The 21,604-nt window shown below is 51.7% G+C and overlaps 1 protein-coding gene across 2 annotated transcripts; it reads right to left on the reverse strand.

The window, feature by feature from the left end:
* Positions 1 to 5,333: 5,333 nt before the first annotated feature.
* Positions 5,334 to 21,159, reverse strand: klhl6 (kelch-like family member 6). Of its 2 annotated transcripts, XM_056580131.1 has the most exons (9): positions 20,832 to 21,159; positions 19,380 to 19,545; positions 17,942 to 18,208; positions 17,412 to 17,594; positions 16,342 to 16,576; positions 14,799 to 15,001; positions 14,089 to 14,302; positions 12,134 to 13,704; positions 11,598 to 11,687 (listed from the first exon to the last, which is right to left on the reverse strand). In XM_056580131.1, exons 1-8 carry the CDS (start codon positions 21,083 to 21,085, stop codon positions 13,376 to 13,378), a joined length of 1,851 nt encoding a protein of 616 aa, XP_056436106.1. In that variant the 5' UTR covers positions 21,086 to 21,159; the 3' UTR covers positions 11,598 to 11,687; positions 12,134 to 13,375. The 2 variants fall into 2 exon arrangements, with proteins under 2 accessions (XP_056436105.1, XP_056436106.1); XM_056580130.1 differs by lacking the exons at positions 14,089 to 14,302; positions 14,799 to 15,001; positions 16,342 to 16,576; ... (2 more) ...; positions 19,380 to 19,545; positions 20,832 to 21,159 and adding exons at positions 5,334 to 9,384; positions 9,577 to 9,636; positions 9,782 to 9,880; positions 10,410 to 10,691 and having other exon boundaries at positions 11,397 to 11,687; positions 12,134 to 13,369.
* Positions 21,160 to 21,604: the final 445 nt, after the last annotated feature.

Raw genomic sequence — 21,604 nt, forward strand, 5'->3', positions numbered from 1 at the left:
GCAGACACAAAGCTAAGACACACACACACGGGCGTGCATGCATGTAGGCATACAAACCCATCACAACACACACGCACACCAAGCACAACAGACACTGACGCGCACACCCCATGTGAACAGAAACAACATGTAAGCAAACACACATGCAGAGACATTTCACCGTGTTTGCCCTCCAGGGCAGAGCTGTGCACCGGTTATTCTGGGTGATCGGCCCTTCATCTGGGGGCCCCTGTCCTTATGAATCACCGCCGCGCTGAGAGACGGGGAACCCAGAGCTGACAGGCCGCCGCCACGCGGTCCTCACATAAATAACCTGTCCACGTTGAAGCGCTCGCTGTCTCTGCCAGTTGCTTTGAGTGGCGATCTCCCCCTCCTCGTTTTGTCTCTGGACATAAATATCTGCAGTTGGGAGTCCAGTCATGCTGGCCTCACACGGGTTCACTCACAGGCCTCGTCGCTCCACCGCCGCCAGAGGCCCGAGAGCCGGGGGGAGCTTTTGTGTCGGGACAAACTTCCACGGCTCGCTCTAAATTTAGACAAGGCGCTGTGGCGCATCCGCACGTCGTGAGGGGCCAGGGTCACGCGCTGACGACGCGCTGCAGACTGAAACAACAAGGGAACTCAGAGCGCTTAGCGCACGTCGCCTTACACGAGGGGGGCATGTGGAGATATCCAGACTCACACTGGAGAGACGGGACGTTTGTGAGTGGCATGTGGCTCAGGAGGTACAGCGGCTTGGCTGGCTCCACAAGGTTGCTAGTTCGATCCCCGGCTCCTCCTCCTCCGAGTGTTGAGGTGTCCCTGAGCAAGACACCTCACCCTGACTGCTCCCGACGAGCTGGCTCTCGCCCTGCAAGGCTGACAGCGCCGTCAGTTTGTGAATGTGGCATGAATGTTAGGCAATATTGAAAAGCGCTTTGAGCTGCCAATGGTTAGAAAGTCGCTGAATAAATGCAGTCCACTTACCATTTGTTGTGAATGTTGTTTTGTGGGTTTGGTGAACCGAAACCCTGACCGCAATTATTAAGACAGGCTGAGATATCGCTACGAACGTCTGCATCGGTCCTGCTAAACAAACACCACAGTGTATACATAATTCATCCGTCGTTAGAACAACACGCCAATTATTGGACGTTGATGGATAGCTTACATAACGGCGAGTTGTTGCTGTTTTTATTTTGTGTTCAAATCGTTCTTGTGAGTTTTTGGTACGGATTCAGATCTTTATTTAGAGGACCAAGCAACACTAACACACTAACCAAGACCTCCTCCGTGGTTCTTCTGTCCCAGAGGACCCAGTCCATCTCTGGTGGTGAGCTCTCCGTCCAGAACCGATGTGGTTTACATCATGATGTCACTCTTGTTCCTCAACATCAGGTCGCAGCCGTCGCACGTGTTGTTCCCTCACTCTCCAACGCACAGTTCATGAATTATTTCAGAGTCTCTCTCTAGCTCCGCTCATTCCCAGTGCAAAGTTATGCTCCCAAAGCGGTTTTAATTCTGAAACCTGGCAGCAGAGTGTGCAGTCTGGAAATCTTTATTTCGTAATTGCGTTGTGAATAACGTCCCTGGTTGGGGATGAAGAGTCCAGCGGGGTCCCGGGCGACGTGGCGGGCAGCCATGCCATCTCGTAGGCATGAAGGCCTTAAATACCTGGACTACAATTAGCAGGAGCAAGGTCCTCGTTTATTTATGACCGGTGAGGGCGGCGTGTGTTTGGTTCCGCAGGACAAATGCATTCAATAGGTTGTGTTTTTTTTTGCACATTCAAAAGAACACAATGTTATTCCAGTGCGGTGCGTAAATAGAAACCAGCTAATTAATCTGCGCTAGTCTCAGCTGAGCTGGCATATCTGACGCGATAAGGGCACACAGAGGGAGTTAGGTAAGCGTTGCCTTGTGTGAGTTTCACGTGTGCTGGATCCAAGAGGGGGGGGGGGGGGGGTTGCGAGTGTGGGGGGGGGGGGGGGGGGGTACGTCTGCCTGTCTTTGCTCAAAGACAGGCAGACGTATGAAGAGCGAGGCAGACAGATCTATGATAACGTGATCTTCTGATTTCATGCCCCCCCTGCCTCGGCCACCAGCTCACATGCGCCGCAGCAGTGAACTTTAGCTCTCGCCGGCTGTAATCTCCGCCATCAGGCGGCGCGACGGACGGGGCCGTGCGTGAGTTTTTCCACATCCCCGTGAGAAGGTCCTGTCAGGTTGTTGAGTGTGCGATCGGGGATCTCTGTTAGCGTGGCACTTTGACAGGCAGCTTGTTCAAATAAAACGCACATAAACGGACAGAGCTTTTTCAACCGAGGAACTGAGCATTTCTGCAGAACGTTTTTACGGGAATGGACGCGCATGACAACAGAAACAACAGATTTTTTTCCTTCTTTTGTTGTCTCTGAGGTTTGCCCTTCATTGAGGGGACACACATTCTATTGTGAGAGAGGAATGCCCCCCCCCCACTCCAAGTTAATTACAAATGATTACAGCTTTGGTTTGAGCAAATTAAAAGCATAAGCCTACGTGACAGCACAAACTTATCATTCTTCCATTCACAGTCAGGAGTCCCGAGGAGACTGCTTGAATCATATCTATGGCAGCTGGTATCATATGGCACCAAGGCTGTTTAGAAAACCAAAGAGTGTCACACCAGTACCAAGTGGGACTGATTGCATGGGAATATGTAAATGAAAGATATGCATCTGTATGAGTTCATTGTTACTCTGTCAAGAAGTGGTTCATGCCCTGCATGCAGGGGCCGATATTACCTTCAAATGACACTGATTTCCCCAAAGGATGAACAACAGAAAGCATGCGAGCCCCCAGTCTGATGCTCCGATCACACTAATGAATCTGATTCAGAGCTGTCAAACATTGGCCCCGCGTCAACGCACTGTGTTGTTGTTGCTTCCCTTGCGTCGTGGCTCGCACACCAGCCTGCTCGCTCTGTTTCGGGGACAACAGGAAACCCAGCACAGGTTTCTGCACACAACAGCGACTGATTACAAAGAACACAAAGAATCGAAAGAAGAAACACAAAGAACTCGGAAAAGAAAAGAAAAGATTGGCTTCTATCTTGTAAAGACTAGCTTCGGTAGATACTTTGCTTTAGTGCGTGGTCTGTGTTGACGTGGTTCACTGGGCATGGCTCTGTATTGGATTTGAGCTGCATTGATCCAAACAGCCTGGACAGGAAACGGAACAAATCGACCTGCTCTGGCCCGACCCCGCTGAAATGAGCTGGTGTCATTTGGTTTCGACGTCGACTCCTGTGACAGCTCGTCTGTCTTGATGTGCACCTTTGTTCAGTGGAGGGCTGATGAGCCGTGTTTACAACATGGCCGACACAAGGCGACACGGCTAGGGTTGACGGACGTTTGTTGTGACGCGAACGCAAACAGATAGCAGATAGCGACCTACAGCTAGTCTTCCTTATTAGCGAGAGTAATGGCAGCATGGCCCTTAGCTGACAAGGATCTGAGAAGAATGTCCCTAACATAAACACCATGATTCCTTTGAGTCTTTTGAGGGCTAAACTAAATCACCTACCTACTGCGGACTGGAATGGTTTTTAAAGCGAATCTTCTTTTGATAGTGTAGTGTATAGTTTTTTGTATAATACTACACTTCTTAATGAATTAATTTTGATTCTCTTTGATCTCTTTATTTTATTCGAATCGATTATCACAAATTCACAATCATTTATCATTTCCTGAGAGGCGATCCTGGGACACAATTGAACTCTCTGTTGAAGGGAAGGTCATGGCCTAAATATATAGGCCTAACTATGAAGCCCATATTAAGGTAAGCCTTTTAATGGAAGGGAACTGTTAATGATAATGTATACCCTGCTAAAATAGATTGTCACACAAAGAATCTCAATCACGATGGTAAATGATGCAACCATCGAACCTTATGTCACGCACTCTTATGATATGACATTTGAATGGGAGAACAACACGAAGTGACGTCATCCTAAACCTTTCATAACATTCACATCATGCGCTGCCGGCTCCGTTACAGGCCGGGTGACGAGCAGAGCGCGAGCAGCAGAACACGAGCAGCGAAAGGCAAAAAAACAGCGGCTGGCTGGGATCCAATCCGCCAGTCAGAGCCCCTCCAGCCTGCGAGGGCGGAGCAGCAGACGGACACCAGCGGCATCACTACGGCCTCTCTGGTCCTCCTCTAACAACACACACACAGACAAACTGGTTTAAAAAAGAGGTCTTTGACAGTAGGAGCCCCAAGGGAGGGTCGTCCATCTCTCTGCCGTGTGGCCCCGGCTGTCTGCAGCCGACTCCTGTGGAGCGATGAACACGAGGAAGAGGAAGAGGAGGGAGCAGGAACGCCAGCGCTGCTTTTGAGGGAGCCGCTTAGAAGGGATGTTTCCCTGGCCGGCGGGGGTCCGGCTTCCCCGGCCCTCCTCGGAGAAACTCAGGGGCCGGGGGGGCAGGGGGGGGGGTTCAGCCCAGTGCTGCGTACCAACTAAATGAGAAGCCGCGGGGGCCCGGGCTCCAAAGCCGGAGGATATTGTTCGATTCGGTCTGAGGCCCCGCGGGAGGTCGCCACTTTTAAAACGACCCGCATGCTAATCAACCTGGAATCTGGAGGGGCCCGTTGGCCCCGCCTCCGGCCGGCCCCTCAGCCTCCTACCCCCCCCCCCCCCACAACATGGAGGCTGGACCGCTTTGGGGAACGGAACCGTGAACATCGTAACTTAAAGGCGTGGAGTTGTGGTGGCTCTTTGAAACGGGCAGGATACGGTAGTGGCAGTAGGGTGCTGAACTCTCAACCAAAAGGTACCGGGTTTGATCCCCTAAGCCTACCGTGCAGACGTCCTCCAGAAAGATGCCTTGAGTCTCGATGACATGGGTCTGAATCCCCCACAATGCACGTGGATCACAGCCTCTTCTAAACGACTAAACAGTGAAGGAGCCAGGAGGGGGGGGAGGCACGCCCCCCCCCCCCCGCTGACCATCGCCGTGGCAACATGTCTCTGCGGTGACCCTCACCAGAGAGAGGCAGCCCCCCCCCCCCCCTGAAATAATTCAATATTGTAATATCCCCCAGGTATTTGTGGGGGGGCGGTGGAAACGTGATAGCGTTCATTCCCCGGTGCTCACTGAACCCACAGGTCAGTAGGTAGCACATCACAGACCACGCCGCGACTCAGGGGTTAAACTAATCAGCCGTGACTTTTCTCATGGCCCTGCGATGCCCCTCGCACAAATCTACACCAGCTTGTGTACCTGGCAACGCGGCGACCCTGCCCTCTCAGATGCCTTCACAGCCCCCCCCCCCCCCCCCACACACACACACACACACACTGTTCTCCTCATTGATCAGCTCTGCTCTGAATTGAGGGGCTGCAGTTTCTGAGCTGAATGGTTAGTTGGGAGAAGAAGGGTTGTGTAGGGAGGACAGACCTCCTTCCCTCATGTTTTGGGGTGTTTTGGTTTTTAGTCGGGGTTGGTTGTTCGACAACCATGGAGTGTGATTCAATTTGTTTTGACCCACCTGGTTTGGTCAACTCACAGTAATCTGTCAATACTATGAATCTAGAAGGCCCACACTTGCACGTGAAGTATCTGTATGTGGCGTGGAGGAATTCTGAAATATGATTTTAGATCAGGGGGTATTTAGCAGACGCTTTTATCCAATTTGTCAGAAGAAAGAAAAGCTGTCTGCAGAGTAAGGATGTTCATAGAACAAACAATCTCTAGGTTAACCCATTCCCCATATACAACAAAGAAAGCTAGGATAAGATGCTATTTTAAGTGCAAGAACGTACAACATAGAATAATTGTGTCCATTAAGTGCCAGATATGTATGCTATGGTATGAATGTCATTGACTAGTGACTGAGGTTTCATAACTATGGTTATTTTTCAGCCTCAGAACGTCCATCAGGATCTTGCGAAAATATTCTCAAAGTATTTCATAATGGCCTTCATACCATAGACTGTATACAAGTGTCAGAAAAATGGAATCAGGATCCCCACGCCCTGAATACAACACTGTTAAACACTGCCCCCTGCTGTAAGGGAATGCACATTACAGACACGAGAAGCAAAGAATTCATACAAATACAATCAAATGATTTTAGGTTAGCTCCAAAACATTTTATCATGAAACAGAATTTAACAAATATACGTAGCATATTGGTTAAAAAAGCAAGCAAAAAAAAAATAGAATCTGTTAGTTATATATCACACTTTAAAAATAGTTAATCAATGTAATAACATGAATAATAAAATCCCAATTCTTCAATATAGGACACTTAATCAAACATTGATTTGACTCCCTATAGATTTTGTTTTTTAAAATAATATAACTTAGTTACGAGTGCATTTGTTATAACCTTCAGCTATCGGTCAATATTGTTCACATTAACTGTTTCTCATGCTCTTGCTGTCTGGGTGCTGAATATCCATTATTTAACTGCATATATTTAGTGTTCATGTAGAAATTTATGTTTTTGTTTTGAATCAAACTTGTTGAAATGTACTCACAATCTCAAAGTGCAGTTTTCATGAACTCTGAATGTAAAATACCGTATAGTATTAGACTAATATTGTAATAGTATAGTAGTAATACTCAGAAGCAAAATGATATTGTTAATCATAAAAACAAAATCAGGTCAATGATGTCATCTTACATAAAAAAAATCACATTGAAATAATTGCTGAAAATGGTTAGAGAAAACCGAGGAAACACCATCCCCTAATGACAAGAACTGATCATTACAATTAATGTGAATTAAATGCTAAATTCATCTTGAAGGTAAAGTTGGTGTGGTAAAATAAGTCCAAAAGGATTCTAAAGTTATTCGTTAACTAAAAAACAAACAGCACACCCTTCTATGAAATACTGTATTGTTGTGTTATCTTCTATCAGACTAGGCGTGTCACTGGCCTGCTTATCAGTTTCATAAACCAATATCTGACGTTTGACACACTGAAGGAGCAGACACAATAGAATCCAGTAGCATGTTTGAGAACAAGATTAAGAAGAATTTCACAAGTTTGCTCTGGAAGGCGACTAAAACCCATCTCACTTCACTTAGACTGGATTTAGTTCTGCCCTACCCACCCTGACCATCTCGGAGTCGCATCCTCATCCTGCCACAGCAACAGAGGTTACACTGTTCGTTGCGCATCCTCGTACGCTTCAAAGCCTTCGACCCTGCTTTTACACGTTCAAGTTCGAAAAAATAAATGTTTCCAACCAGTGTGTGGACAGTGAGGCCTCTTTGCTAACCAGAACGGCTTCAGGACAGTCTTAACCGATTCAAACACATAGTCCAGGTATCTCCAGCAGGGTGTGCCGGGAGGCTGAAGTCCTCCGAAGGTCCTGCCGGTGTTCCCCAGCGACCGTCCCCGGCCCAGCCCTCCGTCCTACTCAGCGCCGTCCTCGTTCTCCGCATCCTTATTTGCGTCCCTCGTGTCCCCCTCCTCTACGTGATTGGCAGGGAGTGGCCCGTCTCTCGTTTCCTCTCTGCGTCCCTCGTGTTGTCCCCCTGAGCCTTGCGTCCCTCCCCGCTCGGCGCCGCTGCCTCCGGGCTGCCTGCCAGGGTCCTGTCCGGTCTCAGGACCCGACTCCATCTCGGTCAAGCTGGTCTTGCCTCCCTCTTTAACCCCTTCTGCCTCTTCCACGTGGGCGTCGTCGTGAACCGTTTGCTGGACATTGTCCTCCTTTTCCTTCCCCACAGGCGACTCCACATCCAACTTCTTGTCCACCATGCTTGTATCTGTAATGGCCTCCCCCGCCACGGCCTCAGAATACACGTCAGTCTCAGGTGTGGACGCTTGGAGGCTGGCCCCCCCTTTGTCTTTACCATCCTCTTCCTCTACCTCCTCTTCCTTTGGCCGCTCCGCGTCGTCCCGGGATGTTTGTGGGACGTCTTCTCTCTCCCCCTCAGGTGTCTTCACTGCTGGCTTGGCAGGAGGCGGCATCTGTCCCGCCCCGTCTCCTGCGTTGTCTTGTTGGTGTATCGTCTCATCTGACCCTCTGTCTTTACTTTCCTCTTCCTCTTGCCCGTCCGAGTCGTCGTGTGATGTTTGGTCTTCTCTCTTCCTCTCTGGTGTCTCCACGGCGGGCTCGACAGTAGGCGCCACCCGTTCCGCCCCGTCTCCTGCGTTGTCTTGGTGGGGCATCGTCTCCTCTTCCGTGCTCCTATCTGTACTCCCCTCCCCCACCGACGCTTCAGAACCCTGGGGAGACTCCGGTTTGGACGCTGGAGAGCTCGCCACCCCTTTGTCCTTACCTTCATCCTCCTTGGTCCCATGTGGGTCGTCCCGTGACTTTCCTGGGACATCGTTTTCCTCTTCCCTCCTCCTCATCACTTCTCGGTCCGGCCCGGTAGGAGGCACCGCCTTTCCCTTTTTGTCTTTGGCGTCGTCCCGTTTGTCGTTTGCCGCGTGTGACGTCTCTTCTGCGTCTTCCTCCCTCCCGTCCGTACCCCTCTCTCCCGCCCCGGCCTCCGAGTCGCTGTGGCCGTCAGGGGGGGGGGCCATCTGTGGCGAGCTGACCCCCTGTCCTTCCTCCTCCCCGTCGTCTTCCTCTTCCTTCCCCGCCTCCCCTTTCTCCTGCAGAACCTCGGCCCCATGTGGAGCGCCAGCTACCGCTGCCTTCTCCTCTGACGGCTGGGTCACAACGTTCACCGGTGGTTCACCAGCAGCCACAAGACGCTCGCCACCGTGTTCATCCGCAGGACTGACCCCCGTGTCCTTCTTCTTCTTCTCCTCCTCCTCCTCCTCCTCCCCCTGCTCCTCCTCCTCCTCCTTCTCCTCTGCCTCCTCCTTTTTCTTCTCCTCCTCCTCCTCCTGATACAAGGAATCAAGGCTGCCCCGAGGAGTGTGGAACGTTGGCTCAACCTTCTCTTCCTTAGACTTCTCCTTCTCCTCTTCCTTATCCCCATGCAAGGAACCACTGCTGCTCCGAGGAGTGACGTACACTTCCTCCTCTCTCAGTACGACCGCGGCGGGCTCCCGCGCCTCTGGATCTGATCTGTAGAGGTCTGCGTCGGCTGCCTGGCTGCCTTCCTCAGAGCCAAGATGGCCGCCTTCAGAGCCAAGATGGCCACCTACATCAGAGCCAAGATGGTCGTATCGCGGGGTCATTGGCTGAGGAGCAGTTAAATCAGATTCAGACCCCTGAGCGGGCTCCACCAGGACGCTCACTGGAGGGTCGCCCGCACTGAGCTTCGACTCCAGGTCGCTTGGCTGCTGCAGATCTGGCAGCCTGGACTCTGAGGGGTGGACACTGACCCGGGTGGAGTCCCCACCGCCCCCGGAGTGGGTGGTGTTGTCCTCTCCCATGGGGGGGTGCAGCAGAGGCTGGGTGCTAGGTAGCGTGGCTCTGTTACCGTAGGCCTTGGAGATGCCCGACCCTGAAACCATACCATAAGAAGTTAACCTACCGACCCGATGGTTTCAAAAGGATGATAAACGTATTGTTTACCCTGTCTTTCAATTGGCCATTAAAGTATTGAATTATTCAAACAGGGTTAGGTTGAAAGAATTCTGAAATCTATATACGAAATCCGTATCTATATACACACACAAATAAAAAATAATTATACCATTTGATCGGTTCAGCGGCCGTGACTCGACGTCTTCAATACCATCGGACCTAGGGTGTGCTGTAGAAGTGAAACACGGGGATCAACACTCGTATTGTTGCATTGTGGGAAAACACGACCTGCACCTGACAGGAGATGCGTGTGGGGGCAGTGTGGAGAGCATGGTGTGTTCCTGGCAGAGCACACCATGCAGAGATGTCTGTACCTTTGCTCCACCTCCAGTAGCCCAGGACGCAGCCCGCTGATATAACCACGAGCAGACAGAGCACCACGACGGCCACGATCCCTCCGGTTGGGAAACTGTCTGCAAGGAAACGAGAAAATGGGAGAAAAAGATTGAATTCGCAAGCACGAATCAGAGCTTTCTCTTAAAAGGGGACATAAAAATCTGCGTCTTCTGACATCACTATCATGAGCAACGTTTGCTTCAGTCCACTGGGTAGACTGGTAGACGGCTCTATCCAGCACACATCTAGGTGGACACGCCCAGTAGTGATGTCAGAAGGTGCAGATTTTCAAAACGGCTTGTAACGGCTAATCCCACTCTCACACCTGGTGGCAGAACATGTCCCCTTTAAATCACCAGCTTGTATTAAGACAAAAATTCCTCACTTGAAATCTTGAAAAAAAACTTGTCTTCACAAGATCAACCCTTTGTTAACATTACCATTAGAACACAAATACATTCCACTCATTCGCCTTTATTCAGAGAAAGACCTGAAATGCCAGTGTTGCAAGCTGAGAAATGACGCGGTCTACGGTCGTAACTCCGGAACAATGAGGCCACATTCCATCAGCGCGATAAGCAGCGCGTCCCTTATCCCGGGCCTCACCTGGGTAACAATCTTTGGCCACGAACGTGCCCATCTCCTGGCTGACGGGGTTGCTGGCCAGGCAGGTGTACACCGTGTCGTCCTGGTCTCCGGCCAGGGCGACCGTTAGCCCCGCCCCCTTCGTCGCCACTCCGCCCACCGGGGTCCAGGCGAGGGCGATGAGCGAGGGAGGCCCCTCGGCGCTGCACCAGAGGTCGGCGCGGGTCCGCGGGGGGTCCGACTCGCCGACGCCGCCGACCGTGCCGTTGATGAGGCAGGAGATGGTGGGCGTTGCCACCTTCTCTGCAGAGAGACGAACATGACCTCTGTTTAACCCCCGGGGACGGTGATGGTAGGTAGCGGACTTTAACTTTGATAAACGACGAATAAACACCGTCCTCCATGGACGTCAGGGCTGCTAATACATAATAATAATAATAATAAATTTAATTTAGAGGCGCCTTTCAAGACACCCAAGGTCACCTTACAGAGCATATAGTCATCATAAATCGTTTAAAAAATAAATAAAAAATTGTGAAAAAATAAATAAATAAATAAATAAAACAAAAACAAGACTAAACAAAACAAACAAACAATCACGTTAAACGTTTTGTGCGAGTTTGAACAGGTGTTTGAACATACTCTGGGTCTTATATTACAGGAGATCAACGCTTTTTAAAACCAGAGCAATATCTCATAAATGCAGACAGATTTAAGTGTTCCAGGATTAAGGGTTTCCAGGGAAGACCAAATGGAGGTTACACACGGAGCAGAGGTTAAAAAAAGGCGGTTCACTCCAGGAAGCTTCAGAACAATGATGTGATGACTCCTTATGAGGGGCTCAGGGAGTGGCTTGGCTTGGCTGAACCTGTTCAGTAACTTAACCGCCATCGCTTTTTATTCACATTGCCTTAATTGTTTATCTTCTCAGGTCTTGCACCTGCATGTTAATTTGTATTTTTATTTGCATAGTAAAGTAGGCCACCATCTGTGACGAAACACGCTTACCAATAACCACCACCTCATGCTGGGAGTAGTACTTCTTTTTGTTGATGGTGGCCTCCAGCTCGTAGGTGCCACTGTCAGCCAACCGGAGGTCCTTGATGATGAGGGAGGCCGCGTGCCAGTCCAGGACCACCCGGTCCCGGAACGTCTCTTGGACACTCTCCTCACTGCCGTCGAACTCCACTACTTTACGAGACTCTTTGTTCCACAGGATCGCGTCGGGGGCCCCCCGGATTTGGGGGACAAGCGTGGTTTCGGAGCCCCTGCGTCCATATTGAAGGGCCTCTACCGCGACTGCGGACGGGAACTATTTATTATGCATGCTTCAACAGGTTAGAGGCTAATGGATACTTTAGTCATTCATCCCAATTATTCTGCAATTATGTTGGCGGGATGACTCCAAACGATTGTAGTAAGAGTTCAGCTAAAAAAGAACGAAACACAATAACAGATAATGATAATGTCAATTCAAAATATGAGCAGGAGCCTAGAAGTTCTAGCGCAGCGAGTTTAACCTATCGTTGATGATTAATTATTAACTTCAATAGGTATCCAAAGCAGTGCTTCCAGTGCAACGTTTGTCTACGACACCCTCGTTAAACAAGCTGGGTCTACACACACTCTATCTCTCTCTCTCGCACACAAACACGCACACACACTCAGAAAACTAAAAGTAAAAGCTCACAGGGATTGGACCCCGGCGCCCCCCTAAGCCTCGGGATCAGGACGCGAAAACTCACCGAGAGTCAGGAGTAGTAGAATGGGACAGACCAGGAAATAGTGAACAGCCATTGCATGCAGACAACCCACCCTGACTTTCTCAGCGCCAGTCAGGTGCATCTGCTATGTTCGGCCGCTACGGTCCTGTGTGGTGATTTACTCACGAAAGCGTAAACCATTATATTGGACTGAAAGCGACCTAAAAAGTCCGGTGCCAATGTGCAGGTAGGGTTGGAGGGATCGGACTCTGAGCCAGGTTAATGGTTTCCCAGAGGGAAGTGAGACCGTCCCACTGAGTGACGCGTGAAACCAGGTCACCTGAATGGCAGTCTCCTCAGGTGAGGATGTATGCCAGTCTAAACCTCTGATTCAGGAGACCCTGGGCTGTCGGAATTTTGGGTTTCAGAACTGCTGAACTTTATTAAATCTCCGATTGGTTGACCTTGTGAAAAGGTGCGTTCGTGCGCTTCAAAAGCCATCATTCTGCGAACTGGAAATGTGATCTGTGACGGAATTCCCAGGCTGTCTCTGCTGTTACTGCGCTTTGATTGGCTGAAGCTTAGTCGGTTAATTTGCATCATTTGGTGTATGCAAGTACATACTATTACAAAGCTTGAATAATGTATATAATTGACATATAATGTAGTTAGATTAATTTCTACACACGGCCAAAATTTCAAAGGGAATTGAAGACAACATTAAATATAAAACAGAGCAAAACTTTATTAACACATATCAAAGTATTTGTCATTTCATATGTTGGCTTTTTCAACACGAAGTGTAGGCAAGGTGACATAATCATTCTGTATTCATTGGCTTAGTAAAAACATAAACCTTAGAAGGACCAGATGAACAACTTTCTCCCCTACAATCTTTGGCTCACACTGGGGTATTGATCTCAGCAGATATTCATCTTACCTTCCTCTGCTATTTCCTCTAGATAACACTGCTGTACACAATCATTTCAACCGCTGTTTACACAAACTCCCACTGAACACACACACACAATACACAAACTGTACACGCACACACACAAACACATAATACACAAACTGCAAATGCACACACTCACACACACTACACAAACTTTACACACACTCTCAAACTACACAAACTATACACGCCCGCAAAAACACACGCACACACACATACACAATACACAAACTTTACACACGCACACACAAACTTTACACGCCCACACACTACCCCAACCAGCAGCCTCCACAGATGTAACCCCGCCGCCAGCGCCCCCATGTGGTGAGTCACGGCGGGGGGGCGGTGGCGGTGGCGGCGGCGGCGGCGGGCGTGGCCGGCGGGATGCGGTGGATGTGTGTGTAGGACTTCATGAGCGTGACGCTGCCGTGGTGGGACACTCCGAGGGGCAGCACGCACTCCTCGGTCAGCACGCCGCCGGCCGCGTCCCAGCACATCACCGAGGAGATCACCTGGTTCCGGTCGTCCCGCCCCCCCGTGATGAACAGCTTGTCGTTGCACGCGGCCACGGCGCAGCTCGCCCGGTCGCCGAGGCGACAGACCAGCGCCCAGGCGTCCCCCGCCGGAGAGTAGCTGTACATGGCGTGCATGGCGCCCCCTGGTGGAGGGAGAGGAGGGACGGGGGGGTTGATTTAAGTAGACATGCATGCTTGGACTCTCTCTCTCTCTCTCTCTCTCTCTCTCTCTCTCTCTCTCTCTCTCTCTCTCTCTCTCTCTCTCTCTCTCTCTCTCTCTCTCTCTCTCTCTCTCTCTCTCTCTCTCGCTCCCTCTCTCGCTCCCTCTCTCTCTCTCTCTCTCTCTCGCACAGAAACAAACACACACACACACACCCACACACTAAAACACAAACATATTACGTACTGTGTGTGTGTTTATGTGTGCGTGATCTATGACCATCAGAGAAGCACGTCCCCATTGGTCTGTGTGTCTTGTCATGTATCCGGACATGGGCAAGGGGGTGGGGGGAGGGGGGGTCACTGACCGACGACGTAGATGTGGTCCTTGAAGGCGACGGCGTTGATGCATTTGGCCTCCACGGGCATCGGGGCCCGGGTCGTCCAGCAGTCGGCCCCCGGCTCCCAGCACTGGACCACGTCAGTGGCCAGCCTCCCGCCGGGACCACCCCCCACCACGTAGATCCACCTGTCGTAGCTCGCCGCCGCGAAGGAGCTCACGGCCAGCCGAAGAGGGGTCACCTGCAGAGGGGACGTGAACGTGGCGTGTTGAGGGGGGTCCGTGTGAGTTCGTTAGGGGGCTGTGTGTGTGTTGGGGGGTACGTGTGTGTGTGTGTGTTAGGGGGCTGTGTGTGTGTGTGTGTGTGTGTTAGGGGGCCCTGTGTGTGTGTTTGTCGTGATGAACACCGCAACGTTTGCTGCATTCATATGATGCTCTTCTAACCTGCAGCCACTCAAAGCTCAGCCACTAATTCACCTAATCATGCACACAAGCATTCATCCATTCATACACACATTCACACACGCATCGGCACGCGACAGCTGGCTCGCCGGTAGCAGTGAGGGTAAGGCGTCTCTCTCAGGGACACCTCGGCAGTCCACTGGCTGGAGTCGGGGACCGAACCAGCGAGCTCCGGTTGCCAGACAACCTGCTAAGCTAAGGAAAAAAAGGTGACAACACAAACACGTTTCTCCAAGCCTTCATACACACGGACGACACGCATGAGAAGGACCCTACCTGTGTCCAGCAGTTGTGGAACGGATCGTAGGCCTCCACGCTCGTTAGTCTCTGGTTCCCGTCGAACCCCCCGAGAGCGTACAGCTTCCCCCCGTGGACGGCCATCTTGTGTCTCCATCGGCCGCTGGCCAGGGGCTCCGTCCGGATCCAGCGGTCCAAGGCCCCGTTGTACTTCCACACCTCATGGGCCGTCTCCTTCCCGCCTGGGGGGGCCGGGGGACAAACAGGGAACCCCCCACCGTCACTAAGCATAGGAGCCTGACTCTCGGTTGTCGGTTTGCGGATAAAGAAAGTGTGATTCTTGTAAAACTGCCACAGAGCATAGGAGCCTGTCTGACGGAGAAAAATGAAATGATTCTGAAAAATGATTCAGTGCGAAAATCTCCCTCTGGGCTGTTATCACAGGATACACATCGCCCCACTTCCCCACAGGCCCCCGGCACACGTCACTCTGTCACTGGGTTGGGCAACGAACAGTAGACCAACGGTCTGCGACCACAGAGGACAGCTCCCTCGTCTCGCTGTCGCTTCGATGCGCTGGGAAAATGTTGGCAGGCAAACACAAACAAAAACAATCCCTCCCCAGTGAGGCGCGACTCTGCACCACGTTTGTCCTTGGACAGAACGAGCCTGAGAACACCTGGAAGCCCTGGGCTGTGTGGCCGTGTGGACGTCCCCAATTAAACACCCCTGGGTGACAATGTTTTCTAAATATGTCCGCTATGTTTGGTTTGGTGAATTGCACAATGGTTGAGATAACGAGGAGTAGGGAGGATCCTTTGAGCAAAAACAACGGATGTATTCTATGGTACGGCAGGATAACACATGACGATGTTGGTTGTGGTTCTTACTCATACTTCTAAGGCCCCGTTTACACGAGGACGCTTGCGGGTAAAAACGACGAAATATTTTATCGGAAGTGCCTTTCGTTTAGACGGTGACGGCGTTTTTGGGGCATGAAAACGCATAAATCTGAAACCACCCTCCAGAGTGGAAAAGTTGAATACGCTCCGCCGTAGCGTTTCCGTCTACACTGCCAAGACGCAAAACACTGCTCAGATCTGCTCACGTCGCGTACGCGTTTACGTCACATACATGTGCCAGTACAAGGAAATAAACAAACATGGCAGATTATTTCCATGCGTCAGACCTTCAAGCTGCTCTGGCAGCTCTAACAAGCGTACAGGAGTCTTTCCACGAAATGTACAGGATATGTACAGATATTATTACTGAACAGAGAAGGATCTTTTTGGTTTTTGCGGCACGGATAAGAGAAGAAGGAAGATTCTACGCATGCGCTCAGACATGGCGGTGTTGTGTGATCGTGTATCACAGCACCACCTAGCCGCCTGGCATGCATACCCAATCGAATTCCACACACTTTTGCGTCACCGTATGCACGTTGATTTCCTCCCGAAAACGCTCGTCTAAACGCGGAATAAAAAGTGAAGACGCGACGCCACTTTTGCGTCTTCAGTTCAGACCGTCATCGTGTAAACGTAGCCTGAGTCTAGATCCTAGAGATGCTGCGAGTGACTCTCACCTGATATGTACACTTCCTTGCGAAACGTGATGCAGGCGAACTCCACCCACTTCCTTCTCTGTGGCTCCTCCCCCTCTGTCAGCGGCATGCGGGCCACCTCCAGGCGGCTCCGGCGCAGCGGGTCCAGGCAGGTAACCGTGGAGATGAACCTCTCGTCCCGGGTGCAGCCCCCGATGATCATGAACACCTCCGAGAGGAAGAGCTGCATGCGCGGCTTGGTCCGCTCGGAGACCACCTGTCCCATGACGACCACATGACGGTCACATGACAGTCACATGGCGCTCACGTGACGGTCACGTGAAGACCACATGACCACCCCATGACGACCACATGACGGTCACATGACGCTCACATGGCGTTCACATGACGGTCACGTGAAGACCACATGACCACCCCATGACGACCACATGACGGTCACATGACGCACACATGGCGCTCACATGACGGTCACGTGAGGACCACATGACCACCCCATGACGACCACATGACGGTCACATGACGCTCACATGACGTTCACATGACGGTCACGTGACGACCACATGACCACCACATGACGGTCACATGACGCTCACATGACGGTCACATGCCGACCACATGACCAGCACATGATGCTCAGATGACGGTCACATGATATCAACATGACCACCACACGACGGTCACATGACGTTCACATGACGGTCACGTGACGACCACATGACCACCACATGCCGGTCACATGACGCTCACATGAAGGTCACATGCCGACCACATGACCAGCACATGATGCTCAGCTGACGGTCACATGATATCAACATGACCACCACACGACGGTCACATGACGTTCACATGACGGTCACGTGACGACCACATGACCACCACATGACGGTCACATGACGACCACATGAAGGTCACACGCAACTATTCACAAAGTCAGCAGTTGAGAACTTCTCTGAGGTGAGTAAATGCTAAATTGATATAATTAATGTTTTATTGTAAGTCGCTTTGGATAAAGTAATGTGTCACTGCTCACTGCCCTAAATGTGAAAGTAGATGTAATGTGTTGCCCACGACGAGGTGGAGGGGGTCCTCACCACGGCCCCCAGCAGGTGGTAGCAGCGGGCTTCCTGTAGGACAGGAAACGCGTCGACGCAGCGGCGAATCAGCTCGTCCGTCTCCACCGTCGCCACAAAGTAGGCGGGCTCCAGCAGCGGCAGGCGGACGTGGCGCAGCATGGCGGCGAGCAGCGGCTCGCGCTCGCTCAGGCTAGCCCTCACCTACCGGGAAAACTGACGTCTGAGAAACGGCGCCGACACGACCAAACTCTACATCTATGTGGGAGGTCACTTCGAAGACGTTATTTCTCCAAGTCTTATAAATGCAGCCAATGGTCGCCATGTCTAAGATTTTGAAAGAACCTCAGTTTGAGCAATATGATGTCTAAGGTATGGTCTTTAATGCGAACAAACTCTGCGTAGTCACACAGAGTTTGGTTGCGTTAAAGTGCCATTTCTAAGACGTCAATTCTAAGACGGCATTTTCTAAGATGCGATTTCTAAGATTCTAAGATTTCCAAACCGCGATTTTGAGCTTGTCATTTCGTGAAGCAGCGTCCCGTACTCACCCAGCGCATCAGCGCCTCGAACACACACTCCTCGCAGGTCACACTGAGGTCGTCGCGGCTCAGGGCGCTCTCCAGCGCCTCCGCTGGCAGGAAGTGGAACTCCTCCTGCAGGATGACCCGGGAGAAGGCGAGGACGATGTAGTCCAGTGCCCGCGTCCTCAGGGCGGTCAGGTTGTGGCTGTCGGCCAGACGCAGCACCCCCACGCAGCTCTCGGCGTGGAGGGACGTGGTCAGGAAGCCGGCGCAGGCCTCCACCACGCGCATGAACTGGTGGAGCACGCACGCACACGCACGCACAAACACACTCGCACAGATTTAGGCGTCTCAGTCAAATACATGACACGCACATTGTATTATGTGTAAATGTAAACATACACACACATAGGCCCACACACACACTGTTTCTTACACACACTGCCACAGACACACACACACGCACGTACACGCGAACATACACACACAGATCATGTAGGTGTCTCAGTCAAATACATAACACGCGCTGTGTTTTATTTATAAATATAAACACACATAAGCGCGCACACGCAATCACACAGATGTAGATGTCTCAGTCAAATACATAAAACTATAATGCATATAATGTATAAATATTGACACACACACACTGTGTCTTACACGCACACACAAACACACACAGATGTTGGTGTCTCAGTCAAATACATAACACCCATTGTGTATTAAACATACATATAAACACAAACACACACTAATCAAACCCTCAACACCTCACAGATGCACATCCTGTTGTGATGCCCTGCCCAGCTGCGCAGAGGTTCCAAGGAAAAACGATGACGATTTAACGTAACGTGTGACTTTCACTTCCCCGTAAAAATTAAAAATAAAAATTAAATTACATGTGGAAAAAGTGGGCTGTAGAATCATGTTTAACTTTGAGGGGACGGGAAACGTGTTACATTAGACTACACTCCTGTCTGATGCTGCGGTAGGTAGGAGCCGACTGGGGTGAGAACAGCCTCTGGCGCTCTAATCAACAGCCAGCAGCGGCCTGAGGGGAGAGAGGGAGGGGGGGGGGGAGGAGAGAGGGAGGGGAGAGGGAGGAGAGAGGGAGGGGGGGGGGAGAGGAGAGAGGGAGGGGAGAGGGAGGGGGGAGGAGAGAGGGAGGAGGAGAGGGAGGGGGAGAGCGATGAGGGAGGTGAGGGAGGAGGAGAGGGAGGGGGGAGGAGAGAGGGAGGGGGGAAGGAGAGAGGGAGGGGAGAGGGAGGAGGGAGGAGAGAGGGAGGAGGAGAGGGATGAGGGAGGGAGGAGGAGAGGGATGAGGGAGGGAGGAGGAGAGGGATGAGGGAGGGGGAGGAGAGAGGGAGGAGGAGAGGGAGGGGGGAGGAGAGGTAGGAGAGAGAGTGGGAGGGAGGGAGGGAGGGAGGGAGGAGGAGACAGAGAGGGAGGAGAGACAGTGCCTCACCTGGAACTGGCTAGCCGCCTCCAGGATCCTCTGGACGTTGGCGCTGTTGATGAGGGCCTGGCTGGTGTAGGTGTAGTCCAGCAGGCAGCGCATGGTGCCGCTGTCCAGGCCTTTGATCTCCACCTGCTTCTCATGGCTCTCTCTCAGCCCGCTGCAGAACATGGCCCTGCAGGCCAGGAGGGATTCTCCACGTGTTACAATCTAGACCCTGGGTTACAATCTAGACCCTGTGTTACAATCTAGACCCCGCGTTACAATCTAGACCATGTGTTACAATCTAGAAACTGTGTTACAATCTATACCCCGCTTTACAATCTAGACCCTGTTTTACAATCGAGACCCTGTGTTACAATCTAGACCCTGTGTTACAATCTAGATTGTAACGCACGTCACATCGAGGGCTCGCATTACATCCAGACCCTACGTTACAGTGAGACCCCGAGTTACATTGACCCTGCTTTACAATATAGCACCCACGTGTGTGTGTGTGTGCGTCTGTGTGTCAACACCTGGGTCATTTGTGTGCATGAATGTCCATGTATGTTTCTCTGTGTGTGTATATTTTTGTGTGTGCGTGTGCGAGTGTTCATGCACGTTTATTTTTGTGTGGATTTGTGCGTGTGTGTGTGTGTCCGTGCGCCCATGTGTGTGTCCATATGTGTGTGTGTGTGTGTGTGTACGTGCGCCCGTGTGTGTGTCCATATGCGTGTGTGTGTGTGTGTGTGTACGTGCGCCCGTGTGTGTGTCCATATGTGTGTGTGTGTGTGTCCTTGCGCCTGTGTGTGTGTCCATATGTGTGTGTGTGTGTGTCCGTGCGCCCGTGTGTGTGTCCATATGTGTTTGTGTGTGTGTGTCGGTGCGCCCGTGTGTGTGTCCGTATGTGTGTGTGTGTGTGTGTGTCGGTGCGCCCGTGTGTGTGTCCATGTGTGTGTGTGTGTGTGTGTCCGTGCGCCCGTGTGTGTGTCCATATGTGTTTGTGTGTGTGTGTCGGTGCGCCCGTGTGTGTGTCCGTATGTGTGTGTGTGTGTGTGTGTGTGTGTCGGTGCGCCCGTGTGTGTGTCCATGTGTGTGTGTGTGTGTGTGTCCGTGCGCCCGTGTGTGTGTCCATACGTGTGTGTGTGTGTGTGTGTGTGTGTGTGTGTGTCCGTGCGCCCGTGTGTGTGTCCATGTGTGTGTGTGTGTGTGTCCATATATGTGTGCGTGTGTGTGTGTGTGTCGGTGCGCCCGTGTGTGTGTCCATGTGTGTGTGTGTGTGTATGTCCGTGCGCCCGTGTGTGTGTCCGTATGTGTGTGTGTGTGTGTGTCGGTGCGCCCGTGTGTGTGTCCATGTGTGTGTGTGTGTGTGTATGTCCGTGCGCCCGTGTGAGTGTCCGTATGTGTGTGTGTGTGTCGGTGCGCCCGTGTGTGTGTCCATGTGTGTGTGTGTGTGTGTGTCCGTGCGCCCGTGTGTACCTGAAGTAGTGGCTGGCGGCGGCGAGCACGGCCCGGTGACAGGGGAACAGCTCCCCCTGGACGCACAGCGTGACGTCCGTCAGCTCCCCGCCGGCCCGCAGGGTCTCCATGCCCCTCTGCAGCTCCCCGGGGAGCCCCCCGTCCTCCCAGCACAGCTCCCCCGGGGCCCCGTCGTACTCCCGGGCCCCCTCCAGCCCCGCGGCCTCCTCCCCCGCCGGGGGCCCGTCGGTGGCTGTCTCCAGAAGCTCGCTCATGGTCAGAACGGCGCCTGTCCTCCAGCCGTGGCCCCTGTCACACCAGCATCACAGCAGGAGGGTGAGGGCCGTGTGAACGCAGCGCTGTCGATCGGCTCACCACGGGGGGTGGGCGGGGGGGGGGTTCGAGACGGGCTTCCTGTTTACCGTGCGCTTGCTTCCTACTCATTTCGTAACACGCCGTGATTGGTGGGGCTGACGCTCGTGGCGTTGATGAGGCAACAGTCGCGTGCATGATACTTCCTTTTTTGAGAAGTCAGACAAAGCAGCTCACGCCTGACACTGAGTCGACTTCTCCCCGGCTGAAAGCCTGTATTAAGAGAAGTTTAAACTGTGGCTAGCAGATCCGCTGGACACAATGCAAACACTGGGGCACATTGAGTGTATATATTACAGAGACATGTAAAGGATTTAATGTGAAATGCAAGGAATATAAATCAAACGGGGAAATATGAACAATATGAACAATAAAAACATAAGTAAGTAAGTAAGTAAGTAAGTAAGTAAGTTTTATTTATA

Source organism: Gadus chalcogrammus, chromosome 20, assembly GCF_026213295.1.
Source record: "Gadus chalcogrammus isolate NIFS_2021 chromosome 20, NIFS_Gcha_1.0, whole genome shotgun sequence".
NCBI classification, from domain to species: domain Eukaryota; kingdom Metazoa; phylum Chordata; class Actinopteri; order Gadiformes; family Gadidae; genus Gadus; species Gadus chalcogrammus.

What these genes read in the sequence shown, in the direction of transcription:
- klhl6 (XM_056580130.1), bottom strand. Translation starts at nt 12,233, where the DNA reads ATGCACCTGACTGGCGCTGAGAAAGTCAGGGTGGGTTGTCTGCATGCA. An exon ending in GCATGAGGTGGTGGTTATTG is followed by an intron (nt 10,692 to 11,396) that starts GTAAGCGTGTTT and finishes GTCTCTCTGCAG; the next exon opens with AGAAGGTGGCAACGCCCACC. An exon ending in GGCCAAAGATTGTTACCCAG is followed by an intron (nt 9,881 to 10,409) that starts GTGAGGCCCGGG and finishes GTTTCCTTGCAG; the next exon opens with ACAGTTTCCCAACCGGAGGG.